A 19967-nucleotide genomic window follows, 5' to 3' on the forward strand; every position below is an offset into this window, starting at 1 on the left:
CATATCCTCACAGGGGCAGTGCCAAGAACCAGCGCAGTCCACAACACACAAGCAGGGGAAGAAGCCTGACAAAAGGAAGCCATTTCCAGGGAGGGCTGCAATCATGCCCCAACGTCCCCGCAGAGACCAGGTGAGCGTAACAGCAACTCCCTTGACCTTTTTCGGCAGGAGGCCGTTACTTTCAAGAAACCTTCAAGGCAGAAAGCGTAAGACCAGGAAATCAGGCTGAAGAATCCTGTATTGTATGTCAGAGATATTGAGGGCTCTCCCGCGTAGCTGACCAAGGGGGGGGGGGGAGTTGCAGATGCCTTGGTATCTCCCTTGGCTCCAAAAAAGAAGAAACAACAGAACAACACAGCTGGTGAGTTGGGGAAACCGAGGCCAGACCGGTCTGTATTGCCAAGGTTGCAATCGGCAACATTGTAAAATGAATGAACATTGTTAAACATGTCTGATGAAAGACGCGAGTAAAGCTACATTGTTGGTGAATGTTTGAACTTAAAAGGAAGGATACAATACCGTTGACAGAGTCCTCCGTGATATGGGAATGTGCTCAAACGAAATTCTCTGTATGGTATTCCAACATGAGAAACAAAAGTAGAAGAATGTAAAGTACAATGGTGTAAAGAAATCAAAGCGGTTTAAGCAAAACCCATTGCACATTTGAAAGTCTTTGATTCAGGTGTAAAAAGGGATCTGAGCCCGGAAGAGGGGGGATCCATGGTCCGAGCTCGGAAGAGGGAGACCAGATTGTGAACATTGTGTAAAAAGGGATCCATCAATCTGGATTCCGAGCATCCAGGGCATGGGAACTGCTCTTCTGAACACCCCTGAAGAACTGCTCCCATCTCTGGACTCCAACTCCCCTGCTATCCCCATCCTCCTCAATCTCTCCTCTGCCTTTGACACAGTCAACCATTCCATCCTCATACAAAGGCTCCATGATACCCATGTTATCTAAGAACAGGCACTGGACTGGCTGACATCCTTCTTTACAGACTGCTCTTCCCAGTAATCCTGGGCACCTTCTCCTCTCCTACTTCCTTCTCCACTTGCGGTGTCCCCCAGGGATCTATCCTCTTGGCTCTTTAACATCTACCTTGCCCTGCTTATCTCCTCCTCCTCCTCCTCCTCCTCCTCTAACTTCGAGTGTTACGCAGAAGACACACAGCTCTTTTTCAAATTTCCTGGGGACCCTCTTGCATCCTCATCATCCCTGACTGCCTATCTGCCATCCAGTCCTGGTGCACCTCCAACGATCTCTGCCTCAACACCTGTAAAACTGGGATCCTTCCCATCAGGACCCCTGCTCCCTCCTTCTTCACTTCTCTCTGGCCTTACTCCTTGGGTTCTCCTCCTGCTACTCTTTGACTCCTCTATCTCCATCCTCCCTCACACTCAGGAAATTGCCAAGAAGCCCCACTTTCAGCTATTCCTTCTTAAAGGAATTCTCCCTTTTCTCACTTTCCCCCAGAGGCTCAATGTTACCCGAGCCCTGGTTCTCTCTAGGCTTGACTATTGCAATAGCCTCCTCCTGAATATACCTTCTTCCATTCTGCGACCCCTCCAGCTAATCCAGAATAGGGCAGCAAGTCTTATCCTTGGCCTTAAGCACAGCGACTGCATGTATCCTGCCCTAAAAAGTCTTCATTGGCTCCTGGTTGCTGCACGGATTAAATTCAAATCCCTCTACAACATCCGAGCCCGGGGACCATACTATCTTCAACTTTATGTTAATAAATACTCTTGCTCTAGACCACTACATTCCTCTGGCACCAACTCTTTGTGTGTAAATCATTTTGCTAAACAGAGGGTAGGTGGTCGATCGCTTGCTTCAGATGGCTCCCTCCTATGGATCAGCCTCCCCCTGCCTCTGCGCCTTGAGCAGGATTTTCTTAAATTCTGGAAGCTCCTCAAGACTTTCCTTTTTACCTTCTCCTTCCCTTCTTCTGTTCTTTGCTAATCCTACAGTTGCTGTGATTGGTGTCCGTGGCCCTTATCTATCCTCCCACACCCAATTGGCCCAGCTCCTGTCTACCCTCTGCACTTGCCTTGGCACACCCTCCACCCTGGAGGTTTGTGCTTACTCTCAGCGTGGCCCCTGGCTGTGTAGAACTTCAACCACTTATGCACTTCATCTGTGGCTCACCCAGGAGCCCAGACTCCCCAGCAATTACGCTCTCTGCCCTCTTCCCTGCTGCACTGCACGTTCTGAATACTCACAAGCCATAGTAGATCCATCCTTCCTTCCTTTTCCCTCCACTGCTCTCATTAAATATTGTGTTTTGTAATGTATTCACTCCCTTGTTCCCTCCCCTCGCCCTGTGGGCGTTTTGAAATGGTATTTTACTTGCTGTATAAGTGCCTAACAAGCAAACAACAATTAAATAAAATCAATCTGAGCCTGGAAGAGTGGGATCCATGGTCCGAGCCAGGATGAGGGAGACCCGTGGTCCGAACCCGAAGGAGGGAGACCAATCTTGAACTTGTGAATGTGAACCCCTGACAAAGGAAAGGAACATTTGTGTTTTGTTTGCTACATCAGGCCATGTGCAATAAGAGACTGTCATTGTGAGAGAGACTTTGGTGGAAGGCCCTGATGCCTATGTGTTGAACTGTTACCTCGTGGCCAAGAAGCAGAGTGTGTGCGAAGCCCACATGTGCCGGCCTGGCACCTTTCTGAAAACGTGGGAAGGGAAGCCAAATGCTCAACTATGCTGACATATCATTTCTTGAACACTTTTCTTTTGCCTATATTTTTATCCAGCACCATTTTGTATTTAGAATTAAGGATTGGCAATAGGTTTATTGGTGTAGGCCTTTTTATTTTGACAGATGTGACTAGGACTGGGTTATTATTATTTGATGGTCGTAGTTTGCTCCCACCCTTAGATTTAGGTTTAGATAGGCGTTCTACCAGCCCATTGAAGTTCAATACACTCCCTTCAACTGTGATCACTCGTGTCTGTCTTCACTGTTTGATACCATGCCTTCCTTACAGTATGGAGAAAAACGAACTACCTTAGAAGCCACTCATGTCGCAGTGGCAATCTGATAGTAAGGTAAGAAATGTAAAATGGTGGAAACTCACTGTTTTAACATTCATAGTGCAAATGTGGTTTTTGGTAGTTCGAACGCATTAAAGAACCCACAGTGAGTATTTAGCTGAATGCGTGCCGCTGACAGAAGACTCTGTCAAAAGAAAGAAATAGATATAATTCTTAAGAATCCTCAGAAATGTTCAGAGTGAATTTAGATTAAAAAAAATAAGCATTCCCATAGCGATCTAATTGGGACTCAAAAAGAGGTCTCAAGCTTACCATATCTTCTCGAAAAATCACTGGCGCGGAACGGAAGGCAGCTAAGGCGAGGATACTGCTCATGTAGCGTAACCAAGACCCAGTATTGGGTCCTTTATATTTTCCCACCTCTCAAGCTGGGAACCCAGATATCTTTGAAAATGGCTTCTAATATGAAATGCAAGCTTTTTCCTTTTGTTTATATGCAGTCTACACAAAGAGATCAATGCCCACTCAAATGCACATGCACTGCCTGGACACCACTGAACAACAATTACTATTTACCTTTGTTTTAAAACCTGCAACCTTCAATTCAGATTATTTTTCTATCCTGTGTGTGCTGATTTCTTTTCAGCTGACACGATTGCTGTGTGTGGCTTTTCTTTTACTTTTCTATGCTGACCGCCTGTTTCAGGACTTTGAGTGCTGAATTTGTTCCAGTTTTCCAGCAGGCTGCCACCTTGAGTCACCAATATAGTACGAAATATGTTGCTGTTGCAGATTTGTCAGAAATGTTTAAGGAGGGATATGCGTAAATATGAACCTCGTGATTTTTGCTTTTTCTGACTCCACGTACCCGATATAAAAGCGTTTGAATGTAACGGCCATTATGCATTCATCGAGATGGGAGCCGACGGCGAGGATCAGACCTGCATCATAGCCACCAGCAGCCAGGGGAAGGCTTGTTGGAGCCTACGTCACCAAAGTGCCTGATGAGGTAGCCGGTGCCGAGATCTCTGATGTTGAAAACAGCATCAGTCACCAGGCTTGGGACAAGATTTCCTGTCAACGCCTCTTAGGGAGATTTTTGTACAACCATCTGATGAGGGCTGCGTAACCATATCTGCTAATGGTACAACAGTGCGTCATCCAAAAGGAAGGATCAGACTCTCCAATTGTAGCTGTTGCAGAGCAGTTAGGCTTAACCTTAGGAGGGAGGAAGGCTAGCAGGGAGGTGCAGTTACTCCCAATATTCACCACAAAAGACTAAATGGTCAGTTAAAACCTAACTCACTCTTGACCTTAACATGTGAGTGATAGTAGACACTATACATATACCTTTAGCAGTGAGTTCAGAGTTCACCCCTAGACAATATAAACATACATGATTATTATCATGTTAAGGACCCAAGGGGCCACTGTGGCGAACCAGAAGGAGGATTCGGATTAAGCAGTGCCATAGTTCAAGGGTGTTTATTAAAAAAAAAAAAAAAACTCCTATCTGGCCATGTTGCTATGAGGAGAGTTCCCTACCTAACAACTACAAATATAAGGGTGCTCGCCCAAGTCCAAAATAATATCGTCCTTCGTCCATATCTTACTCAGTAATTGGCCCTATCACTTCAGAAGAATGTAACAAAAAGGAGTCCGGATCAAAGTATCGTGGGCTTCCGCCTGCCCCCACACTTGGTGGACTTTCTAGGAAAAAGGTTTAAAGAGTTTGTCAAATTGTGTCTTGTTTTCACCAGTATCTTGCAGTCCTCAGCCGCTCTGCAGGTTCTGCATGCTAGGTTTTGGCATTTATTCCAAGTTCACAAAAACAAGTCTTTGACACAATACCACCAATTCCTAAGTGGTGCAGGACAATGTCCTTCTCTTGTGAAACCTGTGAGTTGTCAGCTCTTTGGTCGATTTACTTCACAACCTTGGTGGAGCGTCTGCCCGTAAGTAGCATTCAGGTTTTCATGGTTTCTGCAACCTTGTTAGCTTTCTAATCCTCTATTATCAGTTTCTCTTAATCTTCCCAGGCTCTCCAAAGCCCTTTTACAATAAGAGAGGTTTACTTTATTACTTGCCCCTCTCAGCAGCATTAACTCTTCTGGAGCGGATACTTCCTTTCCAAACTTCAGGTTTTCTGAGCTCTCGGTACCCTTGTTCTCCCCTCTCAGTGACGTTATCGCTTCGGGAGCAAACACTTTCTTTGTGCTCCCCAGCTCAGCAGTCCTCGTGTGGAGATCGGTAACCCGACGTCTCCACTGGTGTCTGGTCTCGGCATTCGTTAACAGGCCCCAGGTCCACCACAGCTTCCTTGTGGCCAAGCCACCAGACTTGTTTGCCTTTCTCAGTAGCGTTGTGTCCTTGGGAGCCGATGCTTCCCTGCCAACTCTTCAGTTTTCATTGGCACCCTTAACCCTTGTTCGCCCCTCATAGCTGTGTTATCCCTTCAGGAGTGGATGCGTCCCTTGTGCTGGTAACGGCTCAAAAGCTGTTACCTTCCTCATGTGGAGATCCGGGACCCAACGTCTTCACTGCAGTCTGGTCTCAACATTCGTTAAGAAACCCTAGTCCCACCACGGTTACCTTGTGGTCACGCCACCAGATGAGACGGCCTCACCAGTGTTTATCTTTTTCCAGACCTTTGTTTCGTGGTTGGTTAGGATGCAACCTTCCGATGCCCAGCCAGCGATTTGTCCACTCTTTACGCTGGCTCTGCCGTCTAGCATAGCTCTGCCCCTCTAGGACGTCTTGCCATCCGAAGCTCGCCTCTGCCTAGGATTCTCACTCCTTGCTTCAAAGTCTCACTTGATTTTAGGTACGTCATCCGAACCAAAGTGGGGGTGTCGCTGATCTTTGACTGTGGAGTTCAGGTGAGGTTCAGCTTTAACTGCAGCCAAAGAGTTTAAGGAAATGTCACTGTTTGGTGGATTTCAAACAGAAGTAATAGTCTTTCCAGTTCTCATGTAAGCAGATAACATACGCTGGACTGGCAGTTCCTCATCGTAATGGGAGTCCTTGTCCCCAAGAGGAGAGTCACTCCCAGTGAGGTCCCACTTACCCAGGGCCCAGGAAGGGTATTGCTGAACAGGCTTACTCCCCAGCCTCAAAGGGGGTGGCTCCCCTCTGCGGAGAAGGGACAAATAGCCCAGATTCGTCACACCGCATAGACCTTAGTCACAATATCCCTACTACCCTTTAGGTAAAAGTAATACCCCTCCTATATATATACACACAGCAGAGTTGTGTAGATCCTAGAGGTAGGAAGTATGAGTTCACAATGTCCAACAAAGCCAGGAGGTCTATCAAAGCCTATGATACACTTTAGTCTCGCACTATGTAGGCCCAGGGGGACATATTACACTCCAAGGGAAAAAACCTATGTAGCAAGCAATGATGCAATGTATTACAGGTGGGTGGTTAAAGCACAGATTAAAGAATGTATAGAAAATCAGGGGTAATTGCCAAAACCCTAAGTCTTCAGCGACTCTAGGGAGACCTCAGAGAAATGTCAGTGTTCAGGTAAGTACCCTAGAATGTCATTTGTAGACGTTCTTTAGATGTAGAAAGTGCCCTGTAGGAAACAGCAGGACATGGTCTGTAGGCACATCTGTGGTTATGGGCGGTTTATAGTTATAATGTAGAGAAAAAAATGTAAAAATAAAAGTCGAATTTTTTTTTAAGCCATTTTCTTGTCGAAATGGGGGGGTTCCCCCCCTAACCCCCCTTTTTTAATTTTTTTTTGTTTTACCCATTTTCTTTTTTCCCGAACCCCAAAATAAATATATAATTTAAAAAAACGGAATTCGACATTTTTTTTTTCGACATTTCTTTTTTGAAAAAATTGTCATTCGACATTATTTTTTCGAAAAAATGACCGACCACCGTTATGGGGACATGCCAGGGTAGTACCTGTTCCACCCAAAAGAAGACAGCAGTGAAAACCCTTAGGAAGAAATCCTGGTCTTCGTTTGAGAGGAGAAGCAGAGCAGGATTAAGCCCCAATGAAAATCAGTGTAGAAACAGGCTTGGCGGGGAGCTGCAATAGCTGGCGAGCACAGGCCACAATTATCCCTGAGTATCTTGAATTACCCACCAACCTACTACCTAAAACCATTGTATGATGCCTCACAGCCTACTATAAAACTATATGCAAAATAAATGGTGCAGTGGCAGGGGGAGTTCAGCACAAGACCCTCTGCCCATCAAAATAAATCAGAAACCCTAAACACCGAAGAGGAAAACATGCTTTAAACATTAATTATACAGGAAAGAGAGCAATAAAAAGGATGGATCTTGAAAATAAAGCACCTTAATGTACATGCATTATAACTAAAATCTCCTATCTTATCATAGGTATAGTTAACTACGAGAACTGCACCTATAAGCAGCTGGTAGATGAGATATCCTTGCCACGGGGGTCAGTATGTGATTGAAAACAATTTTGAGGCCATTTTCAAAACCTTGCCATCCAAATCCAGAGGAATTGACCCCTTGCCTCATGAGCCCCCTACATACTCTCGGGATTGAGGATGAAGAAAATAATGCTGGTGAGGAGCCAGAGCCCTGGGAGATGTGGACTACTCCAACATAGAGGCCTGCATGTGTCTTAAACACCCGACAATAATATGACATTTTGGTCTGATGATAGGGGTGGTAACTCATTTGAGGTTGGGTGGACATGAACCTCAAGTGAAGGACGTTTTTCTAGTTGAAAAGTTGAATATGTGGAAGACATCCGCTTTGCCAGTCGCTTTAATGCTGAAAATATGGAAGTTGGGGTAACAACTGGTGAAGGCACTGGCTATAACACCAGTGGTGGCGAGTAGGGCAGATGGAGAGAATGAAGTAAAGGACTCAGCCCCTGCTCGTTTCCGAAATGGCCCCAAGCCAGATTCCATTGTGACAACTACAGAAAAGAAACATGTTGATTCCTAAATTGCCTCCTGAGAAAGAAGTAAAATATTGTATTTAATAAAATGAAAGGTGATCAGTCCAAGGCAATCAAGTCATTTAACAGAGCTGCTATATTTTCCCATCACAAGAATGATGCATGAGACATGGTCCACTTATTGTATGCATTCCTGCCAGAGGAGAAATATCATATGAATGGCTGAATATCATTTTGAATAATGAGTGATCAGAGCAGATAACTGCATAGATGCCAGATTACACTCTGTAGGCTGTATATTTGGAGGAATCAATGATTGGGTGGTATTAAGAAAGCACTTGTAGATATAACCAGACCTGAGGTGCCAGAACACATTCTCGCTCCTCCATTTGATGGAGTGCAACATTTTGGCAAAAACATGGATGAAAATGTAGTGAATATTATAGCAGAAACAGACACGGCCAAGACTCTACCATCAAGACGTCCATCTGCGACATCGCACAGAGGAGGGGTCAAGTTCTCATCGTACTATGCATGTTATCCAACATCTTCCATGTTGACGCAGACTCCTTAGCCACCACAGAGGGTTCAGGCCTCCTATTGCTCCACACACTGAGCTCGCTATGGAGGTAATCGCACAAGAGTGGCTCAGCCCTAGTGGTCTAAACAAGCCTGACTGTGTTTACCCTCACTCCATCTACAGCAACCCATTGGCAGGATGAATTGCCGCTTGTCTACCTGTGTGGCATTCTATAATATTGGACAAATGGGTGCTAGATTACTGGCAGTAGATCATGTTCTGGAATAAGAAACGGGTATCCCATGGGGCACCTACAACATCTAAGAGAGATGGTGGACCAAATGCTGCAGAAAAATGTCACTGAGATGGTTCCAAAGGCACAGAGGACTCAAGGAGTGTACACAAGATACTTCCTGCTCAGGAAGAAGGAAAAGATCATGCATCTTAAATTAATTTAAGAGTATTTAACATGTACTTCATAAGGAAAAGATTTGAAATGTTAAAGCTACAGTATGTGATCACATTGCAGCAAGTACAGGACTTTCGTGTTACATTGGATCTGAAGGACACATACTTTGCCATCTATACAGAAATGTTGAAAGCGCCTTAGGTTAGTTCTTCAAAGACCGTGACCAGTTTAGGGTGCTGTCCTTTAGTCTCAGATCAGCACCAAGCTCTGTTACGGACTGTCTGGCTCCGGTAAGAGCTCATTTAAGGTGAGTTGGTGTACATGTTTATCCTTACCTGTTTCTGGGGTAAATAGCTCACGAGTAAAGACATGGACATGTTTGATTTCTTGGAAGAGCGGACTCACCCCTCCGTTCTTCGAAGATTGGTACATTTAGTACCATTATTTTGAATATTAGTAGCACCTGTTATTACTGCACTTTGAAGCAGGACCGGACAGACGTGAAACCCTGTGTAAGAACACAGATTATTATTAAATGATAAGTTATTACTACTTCAGTAATTGCTATCAGAACGGGTTGTAAGATATCAGGTTATCTATTTTGAGGTCCTGCTAGTGTGTACATTGGACTGTTATTATTGATGATTTTGTGTTGCTTTTATGATTGTATAAAAAGCCTACTAGGCTTTAATAAAATAGAAAAAAGAAAAGAAGATTATTGTTACTATTATTCTTATTAGCTGGACTTTTGGTTGATCAATTCATAGACCAGAGACAAGCAGTGAAGGCACTGCAAGAGGCAGTAGTTTTACTTTTCAGTCTGTGCTTTTCAATCAGTCCAGAAAAGGGAACCCCGAACCATCGCACAGGATCTAGTATTTATAACCTTTTAATTCAGAGATAAATCAAGTACGAGAGGTAAGATTGTGAAGGCTTCCAGCAACAGGAAAACAGTGTATCTGCCAAGATGTACAAAAGGTTATCTCCTTTCATCTTGCATATCACTGATACCATTGTTCAGGCTGTAAATGAGACCTGTGCAAGAATAATGGGACCTTCAGTGCCATTGGGTTGAAAGAGATTGGACCCACCGACTAAACTGGGTTAAAGGGATAGCATTTCAACAGCAGATGCATAGACTGACAGTAGTTATATGTGCGAAGTAGCAAAGAGTAGCAGTCGGTCCAATCCGTGCGGGCTGTCGAGGCTGACTGGCCCTCTGGCGTTCTTTTTACCATCGTCCTCCAGTTCCCTTGCCTACAACGGACCGCTGCCAGATTAGAAGCGCGGTCTCGAGATGGAGAGAGGACCGCCCAAATAATTACTGCAACCGCCTATTGTACTACACTGAAGATTAAAGGTGAGGAGGATAAAAAACTTGGGAGTGACTGTGTTTGTGATTCCTGAACCCTGCTTCTGCCCCCTAAGACTGCACCAACCCCTAGCATCCCCTCGTGCACACGGAATCTATATTGAACTATCAGCACTTTCCCGCCAACATCTCTTAAGATGTTGAACATAACTCCAGCAAGAAAAGTGTCAGAGATTCATGTTTTATCTGAACAACCATTGTTGCCATTTTTATAGAAATGTGTTCTGTGGCTGAATGATACGTTTGTGCCCATAGTGGTTGAGTTTCATTTGAAGACAAGCATTTTGTTGCATGCCACATATAGGGCTCTTCACACTCTGGATACCAAAGGAGGTTTGAGGTTTTTCTTGTGAAGGACAAACGCATGTGAAAATTATATATGATAAAGCTTATACACTGTTTCCAGCATGTCAAATGGAACATTTAATAAGACACAGCAAGGAATCCATTAACTCCCTCCCTGCAAGTATTTCTAGGATTGTTGTCTTTTGAGTACCAGGCGTTCACCCTCCTCCGCAAGGAGGCTAAGATTTTGGGGTTGTTCTTCGGTATTAATGTGCATCAAGAATCTGATTTGAAGGCTGTTGTAACACATGTGGACAGCACTGATTGGTCAGTTGTGTGTATGCCTTTCAGGTGGTATTAAAGGGGCATTGTGAGGAATTTGGCCATCCGCACGGTGGGTGTGATCTCGCCTGGGCCTTTTTTGAACTTTTTATATGAAATTGAATGATGGTAGATCAACCTCCGGAAAATGTGTGGAGCTAATCCCCACACATTTTCCTATGCTCACCGCACGACATACACTTAGACCTATGTACTCTGGGTGGTCACAGCCTACAGCGCAGTCCCCCCTGTCATATTTAATTGGGATATGACAGCCAGGAGTACACCATGTCATCTCAGAAGGGGGAGGGCCAAACCTTCACCTTGCCATGGCCAGCTTAATTAACTAACAAAGGCTCCATGAATCCACACTGTCTTTTTGTTTAGTTTTGTAGCTGGTGGCAACATTCACATACTAATCAGAGTTTAATTCAAACAGGCCCACATGGGGCCTGGCTGCAGAGGCTAACAAAAGAGACAGGAAACCCCAACCCCCTTTCATGTGCACTGTGTCAAACTGAAGCCAGCTCCCACCCTTAGTACTGATTGACAGTAAAATGGCATGTCTGGGACTGCGTGTATTTCAATAGTCATCCCCACAGGGAGACCCCATTCAGAAGGCATGAGTATGTGGATTGACAGCAGCAGTAAGTCTGGTCTCACCGCAGTTTCAAGAGAGACCTGGTGCTTTAATCAAGAACCACAGAGAACTCCTTTGACCATAGCAACGTTTGATCCACAACAGACAGGAAGATGGATGGGACATAGTATTACATGTGTACACCCCTATACCTTTTCTGTTGCAAAGACCTCTGGTTTTGACCTCATACATACAGGTGATTGTTGGTGGGGACCCAGGATTGGTTCATTAAGGTAGGCTTAGCCTACACCAATCCCTGTGGTCCATATGGTTTTAAAAGAGGTTTGAGCCCCTCTTTTGGGCAGATCATCCGAAGACTTTGCAAAGAGTAGTAAGAAGAACTCATCATTGGACCCTGGCTGAAGGTACAGTCTGCCTTACATCTTCCGCCAGCGATGGAAGGGTAGGACCTCCAAGAGGGAAGCACAATCCCACCCCTAAACATCTCACAGGGGACATGGGGAGATACTGAACCCAGAAGACCTTCCAGCAGCTCCAGAACCGGTACCCGGCCAGCACACAGCGTGTCCTGCTAGGCTGTGCAGCAAGCTTTCTAGGTGGGAAGTGCCAGAGAGTCTCTGAACCAAACCAAGGACAATGCAGCTGCCTGCAGCACTCTCCTCAGCTTTGGGACGTCCGTTTTAAAGGACGACACAAGCCCAATGAAGAAGCTAGGAGGAGTGCACTGATAAGAATGTACCAACGTGCTCCTTAAAGGACATTTTCAAGCCAGTCGAGCCCCTCGGGCTGCAACCAATTTCACTGCTGACTAGTGTTATGCCGCAGTCACTAAAGCAATTTGAGACACCCCAACTTGTTCTTCAGAACCACTGACCAGCACTGAGACGATTCCTGACCCCGAGCCGCCATGTAGGCCAGCCTGCAACCGTCCAGCCAGCTTTGCTCGCCGAACTGCCTGCCGCCTGATACCAGCAGCTGTCTGCTGTCTTGAACTCTGTCGCAGAAGCTGCAAAGCACCCTTAAACCCACTTCTCCCCGTCAAGCGCCAAGAACTCCTACAGCACAAGGTACATTGTGGTTCTCTCCCCCTGGTCCTTCTCTGAAGGTGCCTAGTGACATTTTATGACCCATTGCTCCCTTTGTGTTGAAGCCAAGTATCCTTGAACTATTGTGATTAATTATTATACCGACTACCCTCCTGTCAGTATCCAGAGTGCATCCTTTTTCCTTCTTCGAAACGGTCTGTCCTCTGCATTCTTTTACAGGGTGGGTTGTATTTCATAGAGTGTTAGAATGAATTGTTTGTTGTGATAATAATAAAGTAGATATTTTTATACATCCTTGACTGGACAGTCCCTTTTATGATTGGGTAATAATTGTATTTTCGCTGTGTTGCAAGTAACCAATGATCCACAACCTGTTGGAGATAAGTCTGCCGTTCCGTCCACGTTACCAAAATTGGACAAGGAGGTTTATAATTTGCTTGTGTTTCCCATCTGTCTGGTGTACTAGAGGTGTGGGGCAGATAGATGGTTTAGAAACCGATAGTCATCCCCGGGCCACTGGTGCCCCGGAAGCTGATTCATCACAGGCATCCACTTCTTTGTGTCGGCTATGTATTAAAAATAGTGAATACGTGAGAATTTCATAAATGAGGTACATCTATAAATGTCACCAATACTGGAGAGCTAAACTTACGGGTAAGGGACTTATTCTTTCTCTTGTCCAATGTTCAATTGTCTGCTTGTCTATCTAGGAGGAACTGAGGAGGCTTACGCATTTGCTGATTTTAATGCGTCTGGAACCCTGTTGGCAAGCGTGGGCAGCAGCCCAGACTACATGCTGACTGTCTGGGACTGGAAACAGGAGAAGATTGTGCTACGCTCAAAAGCTTTTTCCCAAGATGTTTTCCGGGTCAGCTTCTCCCTTGAAAATGAGGAGCAGCTTACTACTTCTGGGACAGGGCACATCAGGTATGTTTCAAATGATTCCACTTTAATGGTGTAAGAAATCCTGACCATCAGGAATGATGGAGAAATCCTTCTTTAGTTTTGTAAAGACTTGGAAAATAGGAATGCAATATTTCACAAATAATTGGCCTTTATAGATCTACTTGCAGTCAATTTTTCCTTTCGTATGGCTGGAACCCATGAAAGTTAATTTAAAACAGACCATTTGAAAAGAGCCTTTTATGTATGTCATTTTTTTAAAACCTGTAAGTAGGCGGTACCGCCATAAGTGCACACACTCCTCAGCAGCAGGATAGTCCTAGCTAGTCATTGTTGAGCAGTTGAGCCCTGCCTCTGAAGGCTCTCCTAACATTCTTTTTCTGCTTGTTGGTGTTGTTGAAAAATTGCTATTGACTATTCAAGTAGATTGGTGAACAATTTATTAGTTGAAAACGAACAGCAGAGCAAAACAAACAGAAGAAAGGCCGACACTTCGGGTCAAGTGATACCCCCTTCCCTCCATGCACCATGCTCTTATACCCAAAGGAACACCTGAATGAATTTAAATGGAAGCAGCGGTCCAGACAGAGCAAAGAATCATACTGAAACAATGTTTCAAGCAGGGAACAAAGCCCCACTATGCAAGTCTTTGATACCAGCTGTGTTCTTATATGTTAGTGTTTTTTTTTTTCAGATAACTTTTTTATTGAAATCTGGAATCATAATAGATATAACAACATAGGAATAGTGGCAGAACATCGAAATATCATTTAATTTTGTAATTAACCCCCCTAAAAGAAAAAAAAACACACGCACAGTTTATCAAGGCATCATTTGCTAACTTGACTGCATAAGAGGTGCCCTGCATCCTCCAGGGGGGCATTAACCATAAACACTTTAAAACAGAAATTTCAAGATTTGCGGGCGAAAAAACATGTGTTTTCTCTCCTGAACAAAGTCTAGAAATGGGGCCCAGATACGAGAGAACTTCGCTGTGTGGTCCGATAGATGTGCCATAGGTTTTTCCATAGCTACACTCTCCCATATGTTCACCCACCAGTATGCCATGCAGGGCCCATCTGCAGTTTTCCAGAAGCGTGCACGGTTTATCCTAGCTGCCAATAACAAGTTCGAAATCAAGTCTGCACAAGCTCCTGTCAAGGGATATGTATCATCATCAGCAACGTCCCCAAACAGAAAAACCAGTGGGCACATAGGGAGTAGTGTACCCATGATGCCTTTTATCCCAGAGTGGATCTCCTGCCAGTATGTTTGAATAATGGGGCAGTGCCACCACATATGGGCGAGATCACCCAGTTGCCCACACCCATGCCGGCAACGGTCAGAATCATCTGAATGGATCGCGTGTAACCTTTGGGGAGTCATGTACCACATCATTTTATAGCTCCTTCCCTAATGAGTGTGCAGCAGGAACCCCTATGGATTAATGACCAGGTGTTTTGCCATGATTCCTCTGGGATTGCAATCCCCAGTTCTTTTTCCCAACGTAGCATACATGGCAATCTATCCTCAGAGGAAGCTTTATCTAGCAGGCGGTAGAAAGTGGAGATTTTCTGAGTTCCCTGGCCCTCCATTACTTTAAGTTCTATCCCTTCTGGTGGGCGGCATCCTGTCTGTTTCACCCGACTATTTGATATCCAATGCCTCAATTGAGCGTAGCGAAACTGCTCTGTCTCGGGTATCAGAAACATTTCTTACAGTCTGTGAATGTAAGTCGAACCCCATCCTCATATACATCTCTTAATCGAAGAACCCCCACAGCTTCCTATCTTATGAACGCCCTTTTATCTAGGCCTGGAGTAAGCCCAGAGGCAACCCCAGCTGAGAACATCCTTTATCCCAATGATGCAAGGTAGTTCTCGTAGGTTCGTGGAGAGCCCCCTTAGTTACCCGCAGTGATTTGGGGAGGAACGGCAGATGAGCTAAGGGGACGGATATATCAGCCTGTTCCAGTGTTTTCCATTTTGGACATCTCTCTTCCGTTGCCCAATCCAATAAGGGGGCAGTTTGCAAAGTCCAAAAGGCACACTGGATCGATGGGACTCCCAGCCCTCCCAAGTATCCCGTCCTCAAGAGTATGTTGCGGGAAATCCTCGGGGGCTTGCCCTGCCAGGTGAAGCGTCCAATCTCCTTCTGTAAAAGTCCTGCTCAGGGATAATAATAGGTAAGGCTTCAAAGGTGCATAGGAGCTTCGGGAGTAAAGTCATTTTGACCGCGCTAATCCGGCCCAGCCAAGAGATTTCCTGCATCTCCCAACGCCGAAGTGTCTCCTTGGCTTCCTTCCAGAGTGTGGGAACTTTGGCCCCAAACAGTGGCTTATAATTGTTAGTTTAGTTTATTTCTTATATAGCGCAGCATGCCCATAGGCCTCAGTGCGCTGACAAAAACACAAAAAAAGTAATGCAAACATAACATAGAAATGCATAACATAATCAGGCAAATGACGAAACATCAAAAAAGGAAAAGCGACCAAGGCATACATAACCATAAAAGAATCAGTTCACAATAATTCTTAGCTTGGTAAATGAGGACATATTCTGCAGGTTTGTATTTTTGTTCAAAAACCAGGGTAACCTACTTAGTCCACATCCAATAACACAATCTGTATTGTCAAGGGCGAACCAGTTATCAATCTGTATCCTCCGAAGGACTCTCGGATCTTGAGTCGCACAGTTACGGCTCACTCTTTGATTGAGCCACGCTAGGATTTTGTTTTTTGACAGTAAATGGCAACGGTTACCAGGAAATGCAGCGGAAATACAGCAGATCGCTGAGCAGTCACGGTAAGCTCAACAAGTTGCACGGGCTCCTGCGGGCTAAAGGGCAGCAAGAGGTCTTCACTATTATCTAGGTCTCCAGTATTCTCTGACACTTTGCTTTCTTCGTCCGGGCGACAGGAGTCACCCGAGGGCGATGAGCCAGGACGCCGGGATTCTCGAGACAAGTCTCTGTGCTCTCTGCCCTGTCTTACTAGAGGAAAGGACCTGGCATCTGGTCACTGACACCCAGCACACGTCAAGCTGCACCACGCCGTGATATGAACCCACAGGTACGTAATGTCACGGTTTGCCCATTTAAAGGGGAAGGTGGATTAAAGGCGATTTTGGACCCCATGCCGTTCCGAAATAGTCAGCCCCACCTACTTGTCATGGTTAATGCAGAAGCCGGAGACTTGAGCAAATTCCCCAAGAAGCCTGATGAGTGGCGGGAGGAATTGCATGGGATCTTGAAGATGAAGAAACCCATGATGTCATCAGTGTATAGTTCTATTTTATGCATAATCCCTTTGTATCTCCGACCCGATATACAGGGGTGGGAATCGCACTAATTGTGCCAATGGTTCCATGGTAAGTGCAAAGACTATGGGAGAGAGGGGACAGCCCTGACTCGTGCCTCTGCCCAACAGGATCAACAGGGAGGTGAGGGCATTGACCTTGATTCGGGTCACCGGGACTTTGGAAATTTGCCATAGTTAGATTAATACATGAAGGGACAAAGCCGTATGCTGGTAATAAAGCTTGTAAATATTCAGATGATATGCTGTCGAAGGCCCGATGTGCATCTAACAAAAGAAGGGAGAGGCCACCTTCGATGTGGGGGAGCCAAGGCGATCAGGTCTACCACTCTGTGGATGTTGTCATGAGCGCTCCTATGTTTGATGAAACCGGTTTGACCGGCATTGACCACCTTTGGGAGGATCTCACTCAGCTGGGAAGCAGTGGAGTAACTTTGCTGAAAATGTTAGGGGGGACATGACATCTGAAAAAAAGGTGCCCCAGCCAAATGAATGGGGAAAAAATAGTGACATGAAAGTTGGGGGTGGGGGACAAACACCCCTGTCCCCCCCCTAAAATTACGCCCTTGCCGGGAAGCCATAATCTTGCTATAAAGCTTAGCGTCTGTGTTCAGGAGGGCTATGGGACGGTAAGACGTGCAATGCTCTGGGTTCTTTGCAGGATTTGACAATAGGGTTGTGGCCGATTCTGCCATGGAGTCTGCCAACCTCCCCGATTTAGAGAAAGAATTAAGGAGTTTGGTGAGGTGCGGTGTTAGAATGTTACCAAATGCCTTATAAAATTTGTTTGTGAAGCCATCCGGGCCAGGAGCTTTGCCCTTCGGCAGAGAGAAAATTGCTTGTATGACTTCCTGCTGGGGTATTTCTCCCTCTAGCCGTTCCCTAACCGCTTCCGATATTTGTGGGAGTTACGCCCGGTGGATAAATTCACAAATGTGTGGCAGGATTCCCTGGAGTGGGGCTGAAACATTCCGAAAAAAGTCCTCAAGTACCTGTAACTTCCCTTCCTCTGAGGTAACTCTCCTCTCACCAGCATCCCGCAATGCCCCTATAGCGTTGCGTGTGGATATTTTCCTTCCTCAGCTTGGCCACCAGTAACTTATTGGCCTTATTCCCCTCAAGGTAAAAATACTGTTTCACCTATTAGCATCCATTGAGCCGCCTTGTTGGACAAGTGAGTCTCTAGTGCCTAACAAGCTATTCTAAGCTTGCGTAGGGATCCCCTACTGCCTTTCGCCACATGTTCCTTCTCTTTGTCATGGACTATGTCTTCCAACATTATCTGCTGTTGTTTAAGTGCTTTGCCCCAGGCTGCTGACTGTTCGATAATGACCCCCCACAACACTGCTTTCCCGTCCTCCCATATTATTCGAGGGTACAACTCCCCACTATCATTGTCTAGGTAGTAATTCTTCCAGGCTTCTTCTATGTGAGCTCTCTGGACTGCATCAGACACTATGGAGTCATTAAACCTCTATGTGGGCCTGTGAAGTGGGACTGCTGGAGTCTAAACGACCACTAGCTGAAGGAGAGAGTGGTCAGACAATGCCTTTGGCAAGATATTTATCCCCTTTCTACCGGAATAAGAGTGTTGGAGATCAAGGGCATTTCATGTGGGTTGTAAAGCACTGCTAATGTGATCTTCTGGTCATTCAATAGGGTATTAAGTATTAGGAACCTCCCTACCCTTGTCCCTCAGCACTCCCAACACCTTCATCCGCATGCCTTTTCGGGAACACAATGGCGACCCCACGTTTTTTTATAACCACTGATGTCAAAATACGCCTTCAGGTACAACCTGCTATACAGTCGCTTCTCATCCTCAGCCAATAAGTGGGTCTCCTGTAGGAAGACTAGGTCAGTGTCTAGGGTGGATAGTCTATGGAGGAGCGCTCTACACTTTACTGTTAAGACCCCGTACATTCAGGATCACACCTGTGATATTAGGGGACGCCATCAATCTCCATTACAGGCCGTTGCCCCAGCATACATCCCGGAAAAGACATTGAGCCTATTCCCAAACCAGGAGATGTATCATTACCTCGTGCCCTGAATTCCTGCGTGACTAACATAAGTAGAAATAAATAAATCATAACCCACTAATTTAAACAAGAGTTTCAGAAATCCACAAATACCAACAACGTATCAATTTACAACAAGTTTGGTACGGGTGTAAATCCCTTGTGATATCCCTTCTCCTATTTCCTCCCCCACATCCGTGTAACTAAGTATAAGCATGACCGTGTCAACAGGACATCTGAAGTCAAAAGAATGGTCCACATCAGACTTCTGTAGTCTATGACCTAAGAGTCAAAAGTGAAGCCCATAGGCTCAAGTCATAGATTCTCTAGAAGGCCCCGACTCGGCATCAGGCAGAGTTTCCGTCGACACTCTCCTCTTCAGGGTCTTCCTGGAGCTGCCTCGTAGATCCTATTCAGGTCTGGACCCTTTCCCAGTTCCTCCCTGATCTGGAGATGGGGTAGCGTCCATCAGGTCAATGGCATCCTCCTCAGATGAAATTGCATATTTCCGATTCTGGAATTCAAATAGGAGCCTGCACGGGAAACCCCATCGAAATTTGATGTTATGAGATTGCAGCCACGCCGTGACCAAGTACAGCTTCCTCCTGTGTGTGAGGGTTAGCGGAGAGAGATCTTGGAACGACGAGATTCTGGTTCCCCTGAACTCCACCTGCTCTTTCTACCGAGCCGCCCTCATTATTTTCTCTTTTTGCTGGGAATAATGAACCCTCGCGAGCACATCCGGGACTAGGTTACGCCGTTGTTGTGCAGAAGAGTAGACACAGTGTGTCCTGTCAAGCTCCAGCATTGCCGTCTCTGGGAGATCAAGCAAGGATCTAAAGAGGTCACCAACGTTTCCAGACGGGTGTCGATCCAGTATCTGCCGGGGTATCCCGCGTATGCAGGCATTATTTCTTCTGGACCGATTTTCCAAGTCCTCCTGTTTTGACCAAATCAGGTCCAGCTGCTCCTCTGTACCCACCACTCTATTTGTCAGTTCTGCCTGCTCCTGCACTTGTTCACAAAGAGTGTTCGCCACCCCGTTCACCTGCGACTCCAGCCCCAATAGGTGTGAGTTGAGGTCAGCCACCATTTTAACTAGCGTCTCCTTTGTATCCTTGATTTCTTTAGTAGTAAGGTCTTGCCTCAAGGAGGCGAGCATGTGCAACATGTCCTCCTTCGTGAACGATGGGCAAGCAGGAGCCAGACCCGATCGGGGTGAATGCAGGGACCTCACAGGCTTGTTTATCTTTATCTGGCATGCCCAG

The 19967-nt window shown here is 45.7% G+C and overlaps 1 protein-coding gene across 3 annotated transcripts in view; it reads left to right on the forward strand.

Moving 5' to 3' along the window:
• CFAP44 (cilia and flagella associated protein 44) overlaps positions 1-19967 on the forward strand; it is a 1393686-nt gene that overhangs the window by 527096 nt on the left and 846623 nt on the right. For all 3 annotated transcript variants that reach the window (XM_069635797.1, XM_069635796.1, XM_069635798.1), the window contains one exon: positions 13170-13386. In XM_069635797.1, the coding sequence (XP_069491898.1) occupies positions 13170-13386 (217 nt within the window). The remainder of the gene's footprint in view (positions 1-13169; positions 13387-19967) is intronic.

Source organism: Ambystoma mexicanum, chromosome 7p (assembly GCF_040938575.1).
Source record: "Ambystoma mexicanum isolate Mex_15411 chromosome 7p, UKY_AmexF1_1, whole genome shotgun sequence".
In the NCBI taxonomy this organism is placed as follows: domain Eukaryota; kingdom Metazoa; phylum Chordata; class Amphibia; order Caudata; family Ambystomatidae; genus Ambystoma; species Ambystoma mexicanum.